General features: G+C 42.3%; 1 protein-coding gene across 3 annotated transcripts in view; it reads right to left on the bottom strand.

Moving 5' to 3' along the window:
• tenm1 (teneurin transmembrane protein 1) overlaps positions 1-20,658 on the bottom strand; it is a 141,912-nt gene that overhangs the window by 30,459 nt on the left and 90,795 nt on the right. For all 3 annotated transcript variants that reach the window (XM_057043992.1, XM_057043994.1, XM_057043993.1), the window contains exons 15-22: positions 16,165-16,399; positions 14,984-15,103; positions 14,636-14,897; positions 13,620-13,905; positions 8,609-8,752; positions 6,779-7,031; positions 6,043-6,063; positions 3,065-3,297 (exon numbers count right to left, since the gene is read on the bottom strand). In XM_057043992.1, coding sequence (XP_056899972.1) covers positions 3,065-3,297; positions 6,043-6,063; positions 6,779-7,031; positions 8,609-8,752; positions 13,620-13,905; positions 14,636-14,897; positions 14,984-15,103; positions 16,165-16,399 — 1,554 coding nt within the window. The remainder of the gene's footprint in view (positions 1-3,064; positions 3,298-6,042; positions 6,064-6,778; positions 7,032-8,608; positions 8,753-13,619; positions 13,906-14,635; positions 14,898-14,983; positions 15,104-16,164; positions 16,400-20,658) is intronic.

Raw genomic sequence — 20,658 nt, 5'->3', positions numbered from 1 at the left:
GCGAGGGACAACTGTTAAAAGAATGATTTCTTCATCTGCCCGGCAGAGCTTGCTTTTTGTGTCAATCCAGCCCCCACATGCCCAATCTGGTCATGTTTTACTGTTCCCAGTTTACAGGCTATTACAGCTCAGATCATATGAGTTAATGGTGTGATTCTACCGATACTGAGAGGGGACAAAAACAAATAAGCGCCACAATGTGCTTTTGTGCTCTGTAGTCCAACCATTGTAGCGTATGAGGCGAAGAGTCTAACAGGAACACACAATCTGTTTTGGTCTATTGGCATCCATGCTGAGTTCAATGACTTTTGGTAAACTTGAATCATTTGGAACACAACATAAATTTAGTAGGTCATTTTAAAACAATTAATAAGCATATAAATTATTATTATTGGGAGGGAATGTCCTCTGGCCTCCTCGCTCCTATACATAAAACAAGGTTTGTTTTCCACTAGAGAATTAGCAAATTTATGCATGCCATGAGGACACTCATGAATGACTGATGATGTTGTTCCCTCCTCCCCAGCAATATTTATAATTCTCCCCTTTGACTGTTTGTCTCTGATATTTATCATTGCCAGACATGTTAATGTACTGCAGCTATTCAGCTCTGTTACACTTACAAATGTTTTAAGTTACAACAGGCAAGACAATCCTGTGAAACGAGGATTAATATCAAATAGGAACACATTAGAAGTTAACTTAAAGTAGTACCTACCATAAAAGCTTCCTCCTTTTTTAATCTGCTCTCACACATATTAAGAGAAAGGAATTGGTTTCATTTGCATTATTGATCATTACTGTAGCAGCAGTGATGTGAGCCACACGCACTCGTGCAACGTTGTAAATGATGTTTTTCAACGGTAGGCGCTGCCGACAAACGACACATAATAACAATCAAGAGCAAAATCTTTTGTATTGTTCCTGTGTGACTTGAGATTCAATCAGCCTTCATGTGGTGTCTCAGCAGTCTCCTCCATCAACTGCAATAAAGGTACAATTTACATTGGGAATGCAGCTGCTATAGAAAAGAGGTGCTGGTTCCACTTCTTACTATTATAAAGCACAATATTTTGTTTGAACCGGACACTGAATATGAAGAAAAATGTAAATAAATCAAATAGCTCAGGTTGGACTAATATCTGGTTAAATTTACGAGACACATTAAGGAAACATGAAAAACGCTTTTCTGTATGTCCGGACGGTCCATCCTAATTAAGGCAATGCACCATTTCTCATGCACCGTTTTCCACAATTTACACCCAATAGCATCCCCTGTGATTGTTATCCCCACAATCAAACTCTGTGCTGTGAAAAATTAGAATACTAATGTAGCTGCTGGCAGGCTTGTGTGGGTGTGTTCAGGAACTTCGCTCCAGCTCTCTCATGTGCTTGTTTTGCATCTGCTAATGGTTCCTGCAGTCTGGTGCCCTCCAGTCACTCACAGCACGGCTTCATCCACTTTCAACCCGTTGCCACGATCACGTCATGTGGGACCGGAGGATGATTTAAGTGTTGACGGCCCTGAAGGCTTCGTGACAGCTCCTGACAGTTACACCCCCCCCCCCACACACACACACACACACCTTCATTTTGTTGAGCCTTTTGTCCATTATGAGGTCTTCATAAACACAAGGTAAAAATATATACCCTTAAATATAGTCACTCTTAAGCTAATTAAAAGTTCTTGCTTCTGTTTCAGCTTCCTGGATCTGTACTCAGAACACTTGATTAAAGACTTTAACCTCCACAACTGTTACTAAACATGACTAGCAAGGAACAGAATTTAGAGTCGGCAACATTGTGTCACCTCCGAGTCAATTTGTTTTGAGGCCACTCAGGAAAAGGACGGCAATAAATTGGAAGTGGAACCTCCCAGTGAGTTCAAACGAATTGTACATTTCTCACAAAAGAGACATTTTTTATTTGGAATGGTGGGAGTTATGTGGTTACAAGTTATAACAGTAGTGATGTCCTCATTCTGTTCAAGTGTGCCAGCAAGCAATGATCTGGAGCCAGCAGGCACAATAGGGCCTCTGAACTGAAACACCTCAATAGAATGTAGCAGTGGTGATAAGTTTTATTGGTCACACCTGTCTCTCCAGTGCTGGGAAACGTCTGCTGAGGAAATGGTCCTGCAGTATTTTAGAAGCCTTGCAGATGTAATTCATTGCGCTAATGTGAAATTGCATTTTCCAGAACCCTGGAATACCCCGAGGTGTTATGTGCAGCAAAGCAATGATCACCGAAACCTCACACATATTTCAGACATCATTTCTGCTAATATGGACATTATTTTTGTTAATTATAGTCAAAGAATCGCAAAAACCTTAATTTTTCAACCATGACTACACGTACAAGTCTGTATTTAGGCCACATTTATGAGGCATTTTCTGTCTGAGCTGTCAGCTCACGTCGTATCTGTTGAGCCAAACTGACCTCACCATTTGAGCTCTTATCCGCAAACTCTAATCAGACGAGTTCTCTGCCACCGCCAGTCGATGCAAACATGGAAACTCAACCAATCAATCAGAAATCAGTCTTGATTAAGCTAATTATATGATTCCAAACTGGTGAAAGTTATACAAGAATGTGAGTGTTTGGCGCTGTGGAACAGCTAAGATATTCAACATTATTCTTTTGCCACTGCATTTTAAAATATGGCACGTGATGAAACGGAGCACAAATTCATCTGCAATGTTTCTCACCGACTGAAGAAGCCCGCTCACAGTTTAGATGTGATGTTTAATATACTTCAAAATGTGCAAAAATTAAACCCGCAGGCGCCCGTACGGCCCTGTGATGAGTTGTTGACTCATTCAGGGATGTACCCTGCCTTCAGCACCCTCCTCCCGATCCCAAAGACATTTACAAGTCAAGAAAAGGAAAAAAAAAAAAAAAAATTCTAAGAAGTCCCAAAAGTTTGGAACGAGACTTCTCCAGAAATGAAACACTGACCTACGAGCGAAAACAACAAATCTTTGCATGTTAGCCTGAAGGGATGGCAAAGAAAGCTCTGACTCGTCCACAAAAAAGTGAAGGAATTCATCTTCTGCGACAGTACCTCGGGGGTTGTTGAGCGCAGCTTCGGTTGCTTTCCTGCCCTCTCCGCAGTGGCTCTGGTCAAATGGCAGACATTGCTCCCCCGTGCCGGCCACCACCTCCAGGTTGCGCGACGGATCTTTGGGCTGCCCGAGGTTCCTTACACGGTACACTCTGCGACTGGTGGTGTCAGACACGTAAAGAACCTCTCCAATCGGGTCCATGGCCAGGTAGTACTTATGAGCAGGGCTGGTGCTAGTGAGACAAATGGTGTAAATTTAAGGGTAACTTCATGTAAAAAGCACAGTGAATTGGTCGGAGGCTGGTTAGGCTGTACAGAAAATGTTTTGTTTTAGATGCTGCATTAAAATTACAAGCATAGGATCATTTTTAGCAAGCAGAAATACAATGTTTGCAAAGAGAATGTGGGAGCAGGCAAACACAATGTGTCAAATGTCTTTTATACATCACATAAAATAAGAAATATACCTAATTAGCTACCTAATATTCATCCATGAAATGAAGTGAAATTGCAATATGCATAGATCTACCATTTCTTACAGCGATATTAAAGACTTTAGTGTCTGTCACGTCTTCCAGGGCATAAATGTGCCCATATCACAGGCAGAATTAGAGAATATATGCACGGGTGGCTGGATATCGTATGCGTTCCACAAAAAAAATGTTTGTTATAAGATCATTTCAAGTCTCTATGGACCATGTCCAGAAAGGGTTAATTCATTTTATTGTCTGTGTGCTTCTTTTTTCATATACTGGTAATGTGGTTATAAAAGCCCACGGCAGTCATACATTTTTATATTTGATTTCCTCAGTTATCTTGATTTAGTGCCCCCCCATCAGTATTTTTTGTTATAAAAAACAAATGTTTTCTTGAGATATAGAAATTTCTCGAGATCTCAACAAAATATTCTTCCATCTTCTGAGCGAATCTTCTCATAAGAGACATAATTGTCCTCCGGAGACGTCTAAACGACGCGAACATGCTTGTTTTCCCGGATGCTGATTGTGAGCTGTGAACTGTGCTTTTGCCCTGCAGTCAAGCCGTGACCCAAACCTCTGACATTAGGTCCCTCTAACGAACCGACTGTGCAAAAGGGCTCCCAGACAATTAAAATCCTACAGACAATCCACAAAGAAAAAGAACAAATAACATTTTTAACTATGCTAGAGACGCTAATGTTCCCGACAATCTTTGCTTTGGACGTCTGCTGTATCCCCCTTTGATCCTGCAAATATTTCCCGCTTTGATGTTTGAAGCCTCCACCATCTTTCAGCACATAAAAGCAAATCAAACACTGCACCAGATGCTACTAGACGCTGTCAGTCACCGAGTCCATTAAATGCGCACGAGTTTAGAGCTCTGCGCTGAATGGGACATACATAATTTAATGTCGATCCTATGAGAGTTATTCGGGGTTTCGGCGCGTGCCACTGCTTCCTGAACCGTGTCATATTTGTTGGGTCTTTTGAAGCCAGGGCTGCGCATCTCACGGTACATACCGCTGATTACAGATCACTTCACCTGTCTTCTCAATTAAATTCTCAGAGACCTGAATGCATTTATTCATTTGTCCAGGGGAAGGGAAGACGAGCACAACAAATGCAGCCCTATGTACTCTGCTCTGTCCTGCCGCAGTCCATCCATGAACAATAAAAACAATGATCAATGTTGATACACGCAGCAATCTGGCTGTTACTGACCGTCCGTCTCCGAATCTGCCATCTGGGCTTTTAGCTAGCGCTGTTGTAGAGGACAACGTCTCCTATTTGCTTTGCCCCTTACAGTCTTGAAGGGAAAGAATAGATGATTTTTCACTGAGTACTTCCCATATTATCTTCCCTTGGCGAGCACCTTGTTTTGAAGTCCTGCTGGCTGGTAGGCACTTTGCAAAGAAGAATGTGGAGTGAAAGGCTTTGAAAGTGGGATATGGATGAATAATTAATGTATCTGAGTTGGGAGAACAATAGTATAGAATAAAAGAGAAACACCGAGACGTTGCTAACAGTAAAATGCTGCTCCAGAGAAAAAGAGGGAAGTGAAAAAGAAAGCTCCTGGGTGAAGAAAGAGGAGATCCAAAGTGCCTTTAGAAGAATATGTTGCTATAGGTAGTTCCAAAGCCTCTCTCAGACACGGGCCAAAAGCTCTGTCAGATCAACTTCAGCAGCCGCGGCCGACACTGATGTGTTCTTCTTAAATGTGGTTCTGTGAATTAACCCTTTCTTTCCTGCAAAGTGATGCATATCTATCCGGGGTCAGAGAACAGCCGGCAGGGAGGTCTGCTAATGCAGCATCTCTGATGACAGTAGTTCACTGTCGGATGCATTTCCCCTTCATTAAGTGACATCTACACAGATTAACTAATCACATTCCAATTAAAATCAACAAAGAGTGACTTTGTTCACAAATACACCTTACAAAGATGCGGTGAGAATAAATTTCCTCCACCTGAAATCACATTCTGTGAACCTCAAACTGTGACAGGCTGGTGTTGAGAGCCTCGTCCCAGAATATCACGCGACGGTGGCAGGTCCCCCTGACTTCACATGCGCCCAACTTGCTTTGCTGAGTCGCACTCCACTCGAGCCATTGCACACAATTATCTCTGCCGAGCGTCAGGCAGATATAGTGGAACACAATTTTCCAGACATGGAGCCAGCAACACACGGACCCTGAACTCATGGCTGACGTCTTTTCTCCCCATACGCCTCAGGTAATTAACAGTCCACTATAACCTCATTCTGCCACCAAAGAAAAACTCGACCAAAGTTGATGCATCTCACCTCCTCAGACATTGTATGAGCTGCTACGTTCAACACAACAGTCATTGCATTCTGGTCCTAACGTGCAATTTGTGATATCACGTGTGGGAAACTACGCTGAAGCAGCATGAAATGTTGCCTATCGTTGACTTGAGATGTGTTGTTTGTTTTTATTACAAGATTTGGGATGGATAAAAAGGTTTAATATCCAGTACTCACCTGTGTCTGGTGTCTCTGTTCCTGCCATAAACAATAAAGAGGAAAAAGAGAAAACAAGGAAAGTATCATTTACAATGCTCACATGAGGTTACAGAGCCTTTTTAGTAAGATAGTAAGATGAAGATTGCTTTAAATGACAGCATTGCTTCACATTAAATATTAACATTAACAGGAAGCACTCTGCCATTTCCTCCCATAGGATAGAAACGTATCAAATAAAGTCACTCTAAAACCTCAGTCTGAAACAGAAATATTAATATGCGATACAGTAGTATTAAAAAAGGGGGGTGGAGGGTGTTTGAAGTTACATAAGGAGAACACTTTACAGGACAAATCACTGTGCGATCCCATTGAGATTCTACGCTTGAGAAATGGCAGAGATAGAGAATATAGTGCCTGCAGCGTGGAAGATATCATCGGCATAATCCACAGAAAAATATCATTGTTTCACAGCAAAAGACTTTGAGCCCCTCTCAGATCCTAAAGACGCCGATTAGATCCTGTGATGTCTAAACTTCCGACACTCTGAGCCCGCACCAAGACCTACTTCCCAGTGCATTCTTCTCACATCAAACAGATCACAACTGCAGATGTGAATGCCACACTAACCCACAGCAGCTGAGCTAATTTCTTCCTCATTGTGCTCAAATGCTCAGAATCCCACAGCGTTCCTCTGCAGGAATCGTGAGCGTTCTATTTTCATCACAGGTGTCACTCAATAAGATCCTGATCTCACTTGAGCTCCAGTATGGTTCTGGTGTAGCCGTCAGGATGGACCCTACGGATGAAGTTAAAGTCCCCGACGTAAAGGGAACCGTCGGGGCCGCTGGCCAGGGCCACAGGGGCGAACAGCATCATGTCTCGAGCAGCGCCGCTGCAGCTGGGACCACAGGGGACGCTCCGGTAAAAACCGTTCCCCATCACGGTGCTGATGACAGGAGGCTGCTGGGACAGGAAAACGTTCTCCCCATTTCCTTTGTGAAGGATTCCTGAGGAGAAAGAATTTAATGTAAAAGGTTCTACAGCTGAAAAGGAAATTGTTAATGTAATAACAAGAGTGGCTGGGTTTATTTTTGACAGTTAAAGCCATAACCTCTGTGTCTGTGGCAGACTGGTCCTACTGCTGCTCTGTGATAGTGTGGCTCCTCTCTAATTCTTCAATGCTATTTGATGCTATCTTGAATTTCCACAGTGGCTAATGATAATTTCATCAGCTGGCTTCCATACAGCCCAGCCCTCTCCTCTGTGCTTCTGGGTGGTGACTGAGATGGTGCAACTAATGAAATATCAAGACTTTGATTGGAGATGTCTTTGGTTCCCGTCTTTTCAGATGAAAATAGACCGAACTACTTACAGCACACAAAAAGATAAGACTCTCTTGGGAACATATGTAATAAGGCGGCTTGATAATTAACTTTTCACATTGGTTAAAATTAAAATGTGAAAGACGTAAAAATGCAAAATGCTTGCATTTATCCACCATAGATGGCCTAAGAAATAAATTCAACAAATGGCTGTTTGTGGGTCAACAACACCCGAGTTAGCACCCTCTGGTGGCGGGGGTAAGATCTAAGGTCTTAGACTGCTTAAATAGTAAATGAACTGTATTTTTCATGATTATTATCTTTGATCACTCAAATGACAAGTCTGCATTTGCTCACTCACAGCTGATGGGAAAGATGGTAGCAGAGTTAATGACTGATGGTCATAGCAGGAGTGTTTCTGCTTTCACTCTCAGTTGGGGGCCTGTCTATGTGTCCCTGTTGGACAGGAGGTCTGTCCAGAGTGTATACCAGCCTCTGACCCAGTGACCCCCCATGACCCCGATGAGATATAGACAGCAGTTAACAGGATGAATAGATGGATGGAGGTTTTTTAAAGAGCTCATTCATTTTCCAGTGGCATCGCTCGTCCTATATAAATTCTGCATCTTGGAAGTCACAGAAGCTCTAAACCTGATGAGAGCTGAGGCCATTTAAATTTGCAGAGCTGAACTCATTCCCTCTTCCTCTGCCTGTCCTCTGACAAGTGGATACTTACTTATGAAATGGTGGAGGCAGCCTGCCGCCAGCCAGACTGCAGATGACAGATGGTGAAGGTGGATCTGACCACCCGAATGTAAAACATGTTTTGTTTTTCTAATTTAATTGCATGGTAACAAGATGCAGTGACAAATGTATTCTCCTGCCCGTTCACACGCGAACATGACAGGGAGTGGCATAGAAGTAGGGCACAATCGCATGAATTTAGTTTACAATAGCAACAATAAAAAAGGTGCCTGTGTTTATGTCTGAGTGTGTCTGTGTGTGCTCCTCCAAGAAAATATGACTTAGAATATAAATATGATGCTGTACTATATTGTACTGTATTTATGCTTTTTATACACCATTCACAAAGTGTAATGCATTAATTTTGTTATAATACAATATAATATCATGCCAGATAAACTATATCACAAACAAACAAAGTGGCACAGCCCCCCCCCCCCCCCCCCCCCCCCTAAAAAAGAAAACAGAACAGCAGGAGCAAAAACAAAATAAAAAAGGCAGATTTTGGGTGGTCTCACCGCTGCGTATGTTGAGGGCATGATGTTTGTCCAACGACCAACCTCCCAGGTTTGAAGGGACCAGCTCAAAGCCCTGCAGCAGTGCCGTCCTCCTCTCCCACTGGATGACGCCAGGACAGGACTCATACTCATAGCCGACGGAAACTGAAATACAAACACGTTCACACATGAGAGGGCTCCGTGTCGCGGGCAGTAATAACTGGGCCGTCCAGCAATGTCGCCGCATGTGGCATACTAATGACAGTCAGACTGTACACAAACACACCCGCTCGGCCACGCTCGCTACACAATTTTGTTTTGAGTGGCGAAACAGGCGTGTGCGGCAAGGCCTCATCAGGCCGTGAAGTCTAGAGAGATCTGGGAGAAGTGGAGGCATAATCAGGAGGAGACACTCTATATGGAGGAGCCCTAGAATTAGCTGCTCGGCCTCTCCGTGCTAATGATATGCTTTGCACTTTCCCGGGGCAACTAAATGCTTTTTTTTCTCCACTACTTTTCAAAAGGTTTTGACAGTCATTTGGTACTCTGAGCATTGGAAATATCATATTTAAGGGCAATCGAGAGAGAAATGCCTGTAAACAGGATCAGTTAATGAGTGTTTACATGGGGATTCCAAAACACTGAATCATATGCAGAGGAAAAAATGCATCAATCCATCAAGCATCAGGGAAAGCATGTCAATTTTAAACTGACTTGTTATTTATACTTTATACTGTAGATATTTTTACACTAAACATTTATGAAATAATATAGTTTGTCCAAAATTATAACCAAAGCTTATAAAGAGTTGATTATAAAGAGTTACTTTATAATAACAGGAAAGTTGTTTTGGCTTGTTTTAGAAGCAACTCTGGACCAATAAAAGCTTCTTTCTTTTCCAACAAATCTGTCCCGTTTCCAGTGTACAGGTTGGGTCTGGTTGCCCAGTTGTTTGGCTATGATGGACCCTCACAGCGGAGCATCCATCCTCTTCCTGGTGGCTTATACTGGGAACATGCAGACTGGCTATAATGGGATCTATTTTGGCAGCAAGTTTTGCGTTTCTGTAACTTCCATATGGCATCAAAACCAAGAGGTAGCTTTTTAAAAAGGGCCCCTATTTTCACTTGCAGACAGATAAAAAGATTAAAAAACAAACAAACCCAAAACCTTCAGAAAATAATTACACATTGAGATGAAAAATGATTTCCGACACTTTCTTCAGAAACTTTTTCACTGAAAGACATTTTTCTTCATTCAAAGGAAAATAGTTTTCTGCTGAGAATCAATTTTCTGACAAGATTATGCTTGTTCAATAGATTCTAATATTTTTTTAAAAAGTGCTTTGGTGCATCTTCTGCATGTTTATATAGACTTTAAGGATGATTGGTTCTTTTATTGATGTTGCTCAGGAGTACAACATATAAATAACACTAGAGAGATGCAAACTTCTTTATTTATTTAGTCTCCTGTGATGAAATGAATGGAACTGTGCAGCAAAGACAGTCTGGCATGCTTGACACCGACTTGCTAAAAGAGTTGTCACTGTCAATCACTATTGGCACTGATCTCTCTTAACTTGCTTCACTGTAAACCAGCACGTCTGTGGATTCAAGGGCACTCCAGTGGAACGGAGAGCACAGTCAGCAGCAAGACCAGCAAAAATGGCAGAATACATAACTCATTATGCACAAATTCAGGCCTCTCGAAAGCCCAACAACACACAATCACTGAAATTGGAAATGGCAAATGTTGGATGTTTGGAATTCAATAGCAAAAAAATGATTCAAGGAAAAAATAGTTTAAAAAAAAAAAAAAAATCTGTTTAGCGCACAAAAAATAGTGTTTGTGTTTCATTTTGGCTTGCATGATAGGCATGGGAAATTTGTGTTATTCATGTCTAAAATCCACACAATTGCAGTATCTGAAGCTGAAGTCAACCCCTTGAAGAACCTATTTCATGGCCTGGAACCCAATCTGTCCTCATGAAAATGAATCACAAGTTGTCCTTAATACATCACCATGGGATATTGCCCATTAAAATGAAATCTGACAGGAAAGATGACTTTATTAGAGGAACTATGCTGTTTCGGGACAAAACAGGTAAAAGCAAAGACAAAAAAGTCTCAGAGGAAATGTATCACTGTTCATAGGACTGCTTCAAATTGGCATATCACTGCAGCTATAAAGCAAAACACACGCATACACTCATGTGATCCTACACAAATGCACACACCTTAACATCTGAGGTGTTCATTCACTTCAGCAGAAGCCTCAGGCAAGATGTTCACCTCAGCAAACTGAGCATGATTTTCCTCTCTTCCCACATCCACTAGCAAGATCACTGATAACAGAGGCTCTGTGTGTGTGTGTGTGTGTGTGTGTGTGTGTGTGTGTGTGTGTGTGTGTGGTGTGTGTGTGTGTGTGTGTGTGTGTGCATGCGCGCGCATGCTGGGGCAGAAAAGCAGGAGAAAAGGGAAACAACCATTTATCGACAGACCATCAACAGATACTGTACCAACACCAACAGACAAAAAAACATTTATTCATTAAAAATGTGTGTGCAACAAAAAATAACCCCATGTTAAAGGAATTTATTGACTGGCTGATAAACTAAAAAAATAATCTTAGTTCACTAACTTATTTAACAAATGTATTTTTCTTTATTCCACACAAAAGGAAATTTCCTTTCAATGTACAGCTTAAAAGAAAAGTTACTGAATAACTCGATTTCTTTGTTGGTACTGCACTTTATAGACGGTCCCTGGGTGCTCGGCTTAAATGAATTTGGGAATTGTGTGTTTAAGAGTTATTGATTTCCAGCTGCATTTACACATAAATTACCTCATACTATAGACAGACAGACAGCCAGACAGATGCAGGGCAAAGCAGAGCTAATGCAGCGTCACATCGAAAGAGCAAAGACAAAAACACATCACAACACTGACAGCTGCTGAAATATCAGGCATCGTTCAAAAGTGTTTTTCTAATCCAACAAACAAGAGTATAGAAAAACCACGGCAAGCAGCTGTTGATATGCAGCTCAAACATAAATATGCACTAAGGATAAAAACATAAGTCTCTGAGTGCCAGAAACAATGGAGAGGGAGGATCAGGGGCAAATATTACACTGGTAGACAAGAGGAAACAAAGGAGAGCCGAGGAAGACAAGACAGAGGTAGCAAGGGAGATCAGTGGTAACAGAGATATAACAGTCAGAGAAGAGAAAGAACATAGAGTTCAGGGGAGGGGGAAGAGTCAGAGGAAGACAGGAGGCAAGGAAAGAGGGTAAGAGGGGTGCATGGGGATGGCGATGCTCGTGCAAAGCAGAGCAGGAGTTAAGAAAAGTTGAGGGATCAAGAGGGAGTTGGGGCAGATGAACTGTAGCTCTGACTGGAGAGGGGAAGGATCAGGAAAAGATGAGCCCATATCCAATCTACTCAGGAAAGCCTGCACTCAGGTGGACAAAGCTGAGCGCGTGAGAGGGAAAGTTCTCGCAAATGCAGCATTTATCAGAAACGTCCTCCAAAAAATGGAAAACAGACTGAGCAGAAAGAGCATCCTATAAATGGAAAAGTCAATGCTTTTGTTGTAATGGCATTTTTTAAAGTGTCTTTTTTAACCATAAAAGCGAATATAATAGCAGTTACAAATCCATATGGGGGGAAAGGATATCAAACGAAAATGGGTAACATTTATGGAAAGTCTCCAGAAGCATCTAACTGTGTAGTTCAACAAACACACATTTTCACCACAGACCTCTGACCAGGAACGCCATCTCCCCGTCTCATAGCTTTACTGTTTGTCCCTCCACAGTGAATAAAGTCATCAATCTTCAGCTTTTTCCTTTTCGATCTAAATTTCCGGCATCCTCTGTTCCCAGCAGTGATGGTCTTCTCATTCTGAATGATAGACTGAAGTCTCTGACCCAGTCTACATGCACAGGACTCTAATAAACGTGTTGTTGGAGTCATAATGCCTCCACAATAGGTTGATAATATTTTTGGCTGACCTGCGCCATCATAGACCTAATCAGAAGCCACTAGCAAGCTACAAAGTTAGCAAGTCATCCTGCTCCTTCCTGATTTTTAATTGCATTACCTGGACATGTTAAGATTGTTTTATGAAATGTTGACTGAAGTGGAGCTCACATGTTGGCCTGGCCTTTGGAAGTCCGCTGATGTACCAAGTTCCCCTGCCATTTCCACCATGTTTTAAATGACTAATGCTATTTAGCTCCAGTAAAATCTACTAAACACATGATTTTTATCCCACTGGCACATAATCTACATTGACGTATCGCAGCTATTACAGTATCAACCACTCTCCAGTCTATCACGTCCCAGTGGGGGTCTGCCCATTAGCAGCTGCTTGACCGTCCACATAATATTCAATCTTTTGGACGAGGAATTCCAATCAGGCTTTCATGCCAGATGATAAAACGTGTCTTCTGGTGTTGAATTGACGGCTTTCACACCGTTAATCTGGCTTCCTTTTTTTAAGCATTGAAAATGGCTCATCTTTCTCCTCTACCTACTTCAGGAGATAAGCCCCTCGGGAATGACACTTTCAGAAATGTAACACCAGCAAGCATAAGTAAAAAAAAAAAAAATCGATTTAATAAAAATAACGATGAGATAAACACCGGTACTTTGCACCAATATAAAATTGCACCGATGCCGAATGAAGTGTCCTGTAGAAACTGAATTAAAAAATCTTTATCACAGCTGAAAGTGTCTAGGCACGTTGCGTTTCATGCTGGTCTTCAACGCACACTTGTCGAGAAATTTGCCGAATTTCACACATTTACTGACAATGTAAAAGTTTTGTATGCTTCATGAGAACCACTCACATAAATCTGAAGTCAACTTTAACGGCTGTAATTCATAATCTATAACACAGATTTCTTTTTTAATGATGTGAATGAACAGATTCATTGCTTCTGTTGGCCATCTAGGACTATACAAACCCTTCTCCATAAATTGGCCTGAAGATTAATTCAACCCTATTTTCTGTTATTTATTACACCTACCAGTTGCATATGTGAGCCCCCAGACCTCCTGGCCATAGACATCAGTCTTGTTCCAGACCAGCCTGTGGACAAGACCAGGCCCAGCGGGATACCACCGCTGGTATAACCGTCCTTCCACGGATGCACGGACGTGCACCTTGGACAAACCCCCCAGCGGGGAGACGGGCGACAGTGGGGAGGGAGGCGTGAGGAGGATCCGCAGCATGGACAGATAGCCTGCAGCACGGCTACTCAAATAGTTCAGCTTCACAAAGGCTCCTGGGATTGAAACCTCCTCCTGCACCACCTGGAGAAGAACAAGATGGAGATGGAGCCTGAAAGGTGACTGAGAAAAGACATAATTGGATTTTTTTTAAAGGTGTCACAACATCCTGCAGTTATAGATGAGATGGTGGCAGGTGTCACTGGCAGGTACAGGGTGAAACAGCCCACACACTGGGGGGCAGTAAATCCATTTCATCTGTGGCTGCCATGTTAATACAGTCATAACAAAAAAAATGACTTGGCAAAATCTAATTACTGGTAGTTGAATTGTTTTATTTGCCTTTTCACAAACACACGGTGTTTCCATAATCTGATCAATCCGATTTATTTTAATTAAATGGCTCAGACTATGCAAAGCAGATAAAGGCCATAACCACAGTTCATAGTGTTCCATCTGACAGGTCATTTTCTGCACTGTATCATGTAAAGACAATACGTTTATTATTTTGATTGAAGGCAAAAGGAAGATTAAAAGGAATCACTTTAGAGGGCAAACATAAGCACCGGTCTGACCTCCACGCCCAATTTTCCCACCTCATTTGCTTTTGTGCTGTGGAAGTAGACGGATAAGGAGCACATTTGCATTTGGCTCTTTGCTTATTTGCATAGGTGCAAACACAAAATAGAACAAAATTTGCAAAATCCGGTGAGACCAGGTTGGGTTGTTTTTATAAAGTTGTTACAAATTCAATTTTAGCTTCCAAACTGCCCACGATAAATACAGGGAAGGAAGCGGTTGTTATATTTCACACCTGGAGCTCAGGAACCGCGGGCCCTTTCTCTGCACACGCTGCGGCGTATCTGGGAAGAGGATAGGGCAGCACCAACGGGTAGGGACTAAGAACACTCCTGATGTCACATTTGGCAGGTTGACCTTCCTCCCTGGACATGGTCACCTGTTCCAGGACCTGGAAGTTGTTGTTGGGTGTCAAAATGGTGCGTGTCTGTGTCAGGAAGGGTGGCCTCTGGAACATCAGGGTCACAGACATGGCGCCCATAGTCACCAGGTCAAAACTAAAGCAGAGAACAATAAAAGACAAATGAAACCTGAAGAAGAATGAACCAGGCCCATGTTTGAGAAACACCCAGAATCTTCCTACCTTCCATCCTTTCGACTGATGCTGTAACCGTACTCTGGATGCTGCGGGAAGGTGATGTTGACCCCGACGAGCGGGGATCCATCTTGCAAAGCTACACTACCTCGAATCACAGAAACCCGGCTAAAACAAAAAAAAAGGGATCAGAGAACTAGACAGAACACAAAGGAAAGTCAGCCATTTGAACTGGCCATCTAAGTGCACTATAATGCATAGAGATACATCTTTATGTGCATTAAGGTGAAGTCACAGCAATGACTCTGCATTTACATATATATACACGGTACATAGAATAAAAGCCCACAGTAAATGTTGTGGCGTGTAAAAACCCTCGATAATTCTGAAAAAACGTCGCTGGTCTTTAAAAGGTGAAACGTGCTGCTTAAAGGTGCAGACATGTTTGAATCTCCTAAATGAAGACAGATTTTGACGGAGATACACACACACATTTATTAATGGAGCACATCTGTTACTCCAGAAGAGGGATAAATGAAGACAGGTGATGTTCTCCCCCCGGTTGGCTGCACTGACCAGTCTGTTACTCCTGCCCTGAAAGCTGCCATTGATTTCCCTTCGTAAAAACAAAACAAAACAAAAAAAAAAAAAACAAAAACGGCCACATAATTAATTCATTTGTTTATTCTGCAAGTGAGCCGGTGGAAGAAAAATGCACTTTGCCATTTTTCAGAGGCATCACTTCTTGTTTTCTAACTCAATTTTTCTAGGTCATCGTCCTGTTAGTGAAATGTATTTCCTGTCTCAGATAGTAGTAAGAGGTCACTGAAAAATTAATGGTGACACCTTTATGAGCAGTGTAACTGAATGATACATTAAACATTAATATGTGACAAACAAAGTCTGCAGTTGTAGCCTGACACCGATACAGGAGGACAGCGCTCTGCTCAACGCCTGCTAATCTCCTGGGAAACACAGATCAGTACGATGTGTGTGCAGGCATGTAAACACGCAAAAGGCCTCATTCGCATTCAAAGGCACACTCTCTTTAAACAAATAATTGGTAATGGACAATTTAATGCATTAAATACAGACACATTTGCTTCATTAGCTGCAACTCATGTCTTTCAACATGCCACGCGGTACTCAAGGACACACAAAGGCAAATAAAACCAAGCTATTCGTATGCACGCACAGCCCCGCCGCACAGAGAGTAAACAAGCACATACCTGGTATCAAAGGGCACGTCTCCAGGGAGTGTGTGTGTGGCTGCTTTACCAAGGAGGAAACGTATGCGCTGGTAGAAGCTCTGAGTGTGTGTGCTGGCGGGCGAGGGGGCTGAGTTAGTGGACGGCGGGCCCTGCTGCAGCAGGACCAGCGGGTCTGCAGAGCCGTGACACAGAGGGTCGGAGCCGCAGCTCAGCTGTTCACAGCAGTCGGGGTCAACGCAGTCGATGAGGCCATCTGAAAGCAATAACAGAGTTGTTATTTAAAACGGGTCGGGATAATTTGGACAAATTTGGGTCGAAAAGTTCGAGGTACTGTCCGGCCTCAGAAAATCCAACATCTGCTGCCTCTATATAAACTCTGCTGCAGTAATGGAACCTTCTACAATGAGCTGTTTCACCATTATCATGAGTTGCCGGCAAACGAGATTCATTAGGGGACATTACTATACAATTACAGCATCCAGTGCTATAAATCAGACTTAAATTACCCCCTATTATAGGAATGTGATTTATTGAAGTCCAGTGTAAACAGTGAGATACAAAGAAAGACTGCAGGTAATAGGAACCAGGCTGGCATTTGTGTTTCCTATTTCAAACCTGTTCCTGAAAAGGCAGGAAACTGCGCTGACATTTAAATGCGCCTGACCACAGAGCAGAGAGTTAAAGGCCAACAATATCCTATTATACCCTCGTCCTACAAAGGTAACATGGCACAAAGGCTGATTTCCATAGGATTCTCTACTTCAGGGCCGTTAGTGATTGAATTTCTAATGCCACTGTCATTAAAAGCACAAACCGATTTGTGGCTAATTGTCCAGGGGTGGCTCTTGAGCATTGCACACAGCAGGGTGCAGCACTCCACCTTAGAGGCCTAAATATGAAAGTGGATCCCATTTCACGGCCAGCAGAGAGGGGAAATGTTTCTTCAAGAGTAAGAAATAGTTACGCTTTTCTGCCATCCAGGTGAAATGACAGAAGCTCAGGTGCATGACAATGGAATCTTTCAGTCCCGCTACATTGTGAGACAAAATTACTTCTGTAAGTGAAGGCTATTAAATCTTCAATCATATTTGCCAATTAGGGAAGATGGGTAAATTGTATGCCTAACGAGAGTAAAAAAATTGTGCAGAGTGATGGAAGAATAAAAAAGATGTTAAAACTGAAGTATAAATTGCTTCCTTCAGGCTTTTGTTGGTGAGTCTCTCAGGCACAATCACCCTTTAAGATGAATTTCAGATGTCTTAGAAGAATTTAATATTCATATAGCATTACAAAAGCACATGATGTCATTGAGTGCAGTGGTTAACACTGCAGTCCTGGGTTCAACTCCACAGGGCGCCAGGGGGTTTTCTGCATAGTGTTTGCAGTTTCTTGCCATGCACAGGTGGGTTCTGTCTGGATACTCTGGTTTCCTCCCAAAGTCCAATGTACATATGAGGGATAGGTGAACTGCTCACTCTAACCTGACCTGAGGTGTAAATGAGAGGGTGAAGTTTTTAAAAAATCTCTTTAGGTGTGTTTCCACTGCAGGAACTTCCGGGGCCTGGCCTGCTGCTAAAACCTCCTCCGAAGGGCCATTTATAGAAACATTTAGGGAGCCTAACAGTCCTTGCTCCAAGGTAGGTTTTTGCTCTTAGATCGGCCCCCAAAAAATCCTGGGTGGGGCTTGGGGTTTACTTGGTGCTGACAGGGAGCATGAGGTGACGTCCTGTGATTGGAGTCCACCTTGTCGATTGAAAAATCAGCAAATGGTATCGACTTGCACCGGTGACGTTACGGCCAAAACTGTTGCGCATCGATTATGCACGGTTTGAAATTCGTGATAATGTGAGGAGGTCCTACTCCTCAGGGAAAACACGACAACCAAGAGGGCTGAGTGAGAGAACAGTTCCTGCAAAGTTCCTGCCCCCAGTTTTTATCAGGAATTGCGGCGCCTCATGTTAACTCTGCAATGAGCTGATGTCTTGTCCAGGGCGTACGCCACCTCTCGCCCAGAGGCAGCTGGAATAGCCTCTAAGACTCCTGACCCTGTTAAGGGACAAGGCCAGGGAAGATGGAAGGATTTATCTATACAGTATACAGTACAGACTGAAAAAAAATCCTCATATAGTGCTGATAACCCATCCCTTTCACACCTACTCATATCCTCGACTGACAAATACCATAAAATACAGTACAGCATAATTAGTTCAGTCATACACACACATATATATATATATATATGTGGGTGTGTGTGCGTGCGTGTGTGTCTGTGTGTGCATGCATATATATTTATAGAATATTCAACATTCAAAGAAAAAAGACTTCTTCTGAATGGAATGATATGGTTCATATACAGGAGCACCTTATCTTATTCATTTTAATGTCACCTTTCTGCTAGAGCCAACAAAGGAATAGTCGGATTATGCAAAAATTGATTGGCTTTTAAATTAGAAGAGGTATCACATTTCAAATAGCGGGCTCTCTGGGACGCCGGTCACCGTCTGGAATCTTCTGTCCCACTTTGTTCTCAGTGTTCTTATTCACTTGACATGAATTTGACGAGATGATTGGCCTGCCTGAGTGAGGCTGAGGTTAAAAATACAAAAAAAGAAGATTGAATTGAAACAACAGGAGCACAGGGCAGCTCATGCACCTTGGAAAAATAGACTGTAAGTCCTGTTCGTCACGCACTGACTGAACACAACAGTCAACGAGGGCATGCAGTGCACATGGCTGAGCAACAGAATGGTGAAAACACCGGAAAAATAGAAATAAGGAAGAACTGACAAGGAGCAAACTAAAGGGAAGAAGGCTGAAGGACTTTGCTGCTGAAAATCACCAAAATCAAGTGTGAACTGGAGATGGGAGATCTCAGCAGATCATCCGTATACTGCAGTTTTTTCCCTAAATAAAATCAAACTAAAAGTAAAAGTGATAATTGGTCTGAACATTCAGGATTTGGTATGATAAAATGTCAAATATTACCCTGCAAAAACTGGCCACAGTTCTCTCATCTCATTTGTCAACATTTCCATTGATATGTAGTTTGATTTGATTACTTTTATTTATCATTTGTCCTGGTGTTGTGGATGGATAAGGTCCCCCAAAGAGCCATTGTTGTGGTTAGCGTGTCCCTCACCATTTCTCTTCCCAGTACTCCCTACTGGACTCTTCTGGGGCCTCTTCAAGGAGACAAACATCCACCAGTATGTGCACAAGAATTTGCACAAGAACCATGACTAACATGGATGAAGATGAAGCGCAGACCAATCACAAATGTTATTAATAATAATGTAAAAGATGGGTCTACTGAGAGCTACACTACACTGCCATAAAAAAATAAAAAATAAAAGCTATTACTATTCCTATATCTATAACCCCAGGCTGTATATTTCATACACTCACACATACATTGAGTCACTATAGCTGCAGTGTTCTTCTGTAGTAAAATGCAAATATTTGCCTCTTGGAATTTGTGACTCATTACTTTGTCAGTTTGGATTCTCTAAGTCAGGAGACAAAATGGGGAAATGCAGCAGGTGAGACAGACCAATTAGCAGCAGGTGTCATACTCGAGGTTTCAGAGAGATATTATGCTAATGGCTCATTACATGATGTTGCATTTTGCCCATTATGAGCTCAGGTGTTTAATTTTCTTCTCTAAAAGCAATGAAACAAAAACGATATCTCAGGCACATTTGACAGCTCTGCCCTGCCTCACCTATTTCTCAGAATTAATGTCATGAGGCAAAAACATCAAGACTAAAAGAACACACCGACTCCCCCCACCCCTCCTTTTGGCAACAATTATATGTTCCCAATTATTGTGCTGTTCATTCTTTTTTCTGAGATTCAAATCCCATCCACTGAAACAGGTCTCTTCACTGTTGCCGTTGAGTATCGTCTGTCCATATTTTATGCTTCACAAAGCAGTATTTAGCTAAAAGCTATAATCTGGCTCCTGTGTTCAAATTTGAACAGCCGTCTAATGCCGACTCTCCGAACTGTTGGCTCAGTCTCTCGCAGGGCTTTGGTAAACAATGTGCAGGAAAAGAGGGAATAGAGGGTTACGTAGCGGCTTTCAATGGCCTGCATCACCTGAGGAAAAGGTTCTATAGAGTATGCGTGTGTGAGGTTCCCTGCTGCTGCAGCGCTGATTCAAGTGCCAAACACCACACGCTGTGGAACCATGTGAAGTAATATCAAAAGGAAAGAAAACTTTTACCATGCACAGGAACTTATTTGCAATCATCGGCTTAACAGAGCTCTTTATCATGGATATTTGATGGAATCCAAAATGAATGTGAAATGGGGAGATTTTGCTAAGATCCATATAATGAGTGTTAAATTGTGTGTCAAAACACACGTGAGAAGATCGGTTTTAAGCAGAAAAACGGTCTCAACAAGCACAAAATGGACGCAGAGCGGATTCACATTTATTTTCAGTTGGTGTGTTTGCTGGCAACCATTGCTCCAGCAATGGGGGGTGGGGGGGTGGGTGGCTCTGCAGTC

Source organism: Takifugu flavidus, chromosome 9 (genome assembly GCF_003711565.1).
Source record: "Takifugu flavidus isolate HTHZ2018 chromosome 9, ASM371156v2, whole genome shotgun sequence".
Taxonomy (NCBI): domain Eukaryota; kingdom Metazoa; phylum Chordata; class Actinopteri; order Tetraodontiformes; family Tetraodontidae; genus Takifugu; species Takifugu flavidus.
This window is presented reverse-complemented; position numbering and strand designations above follow the sequence as displayed.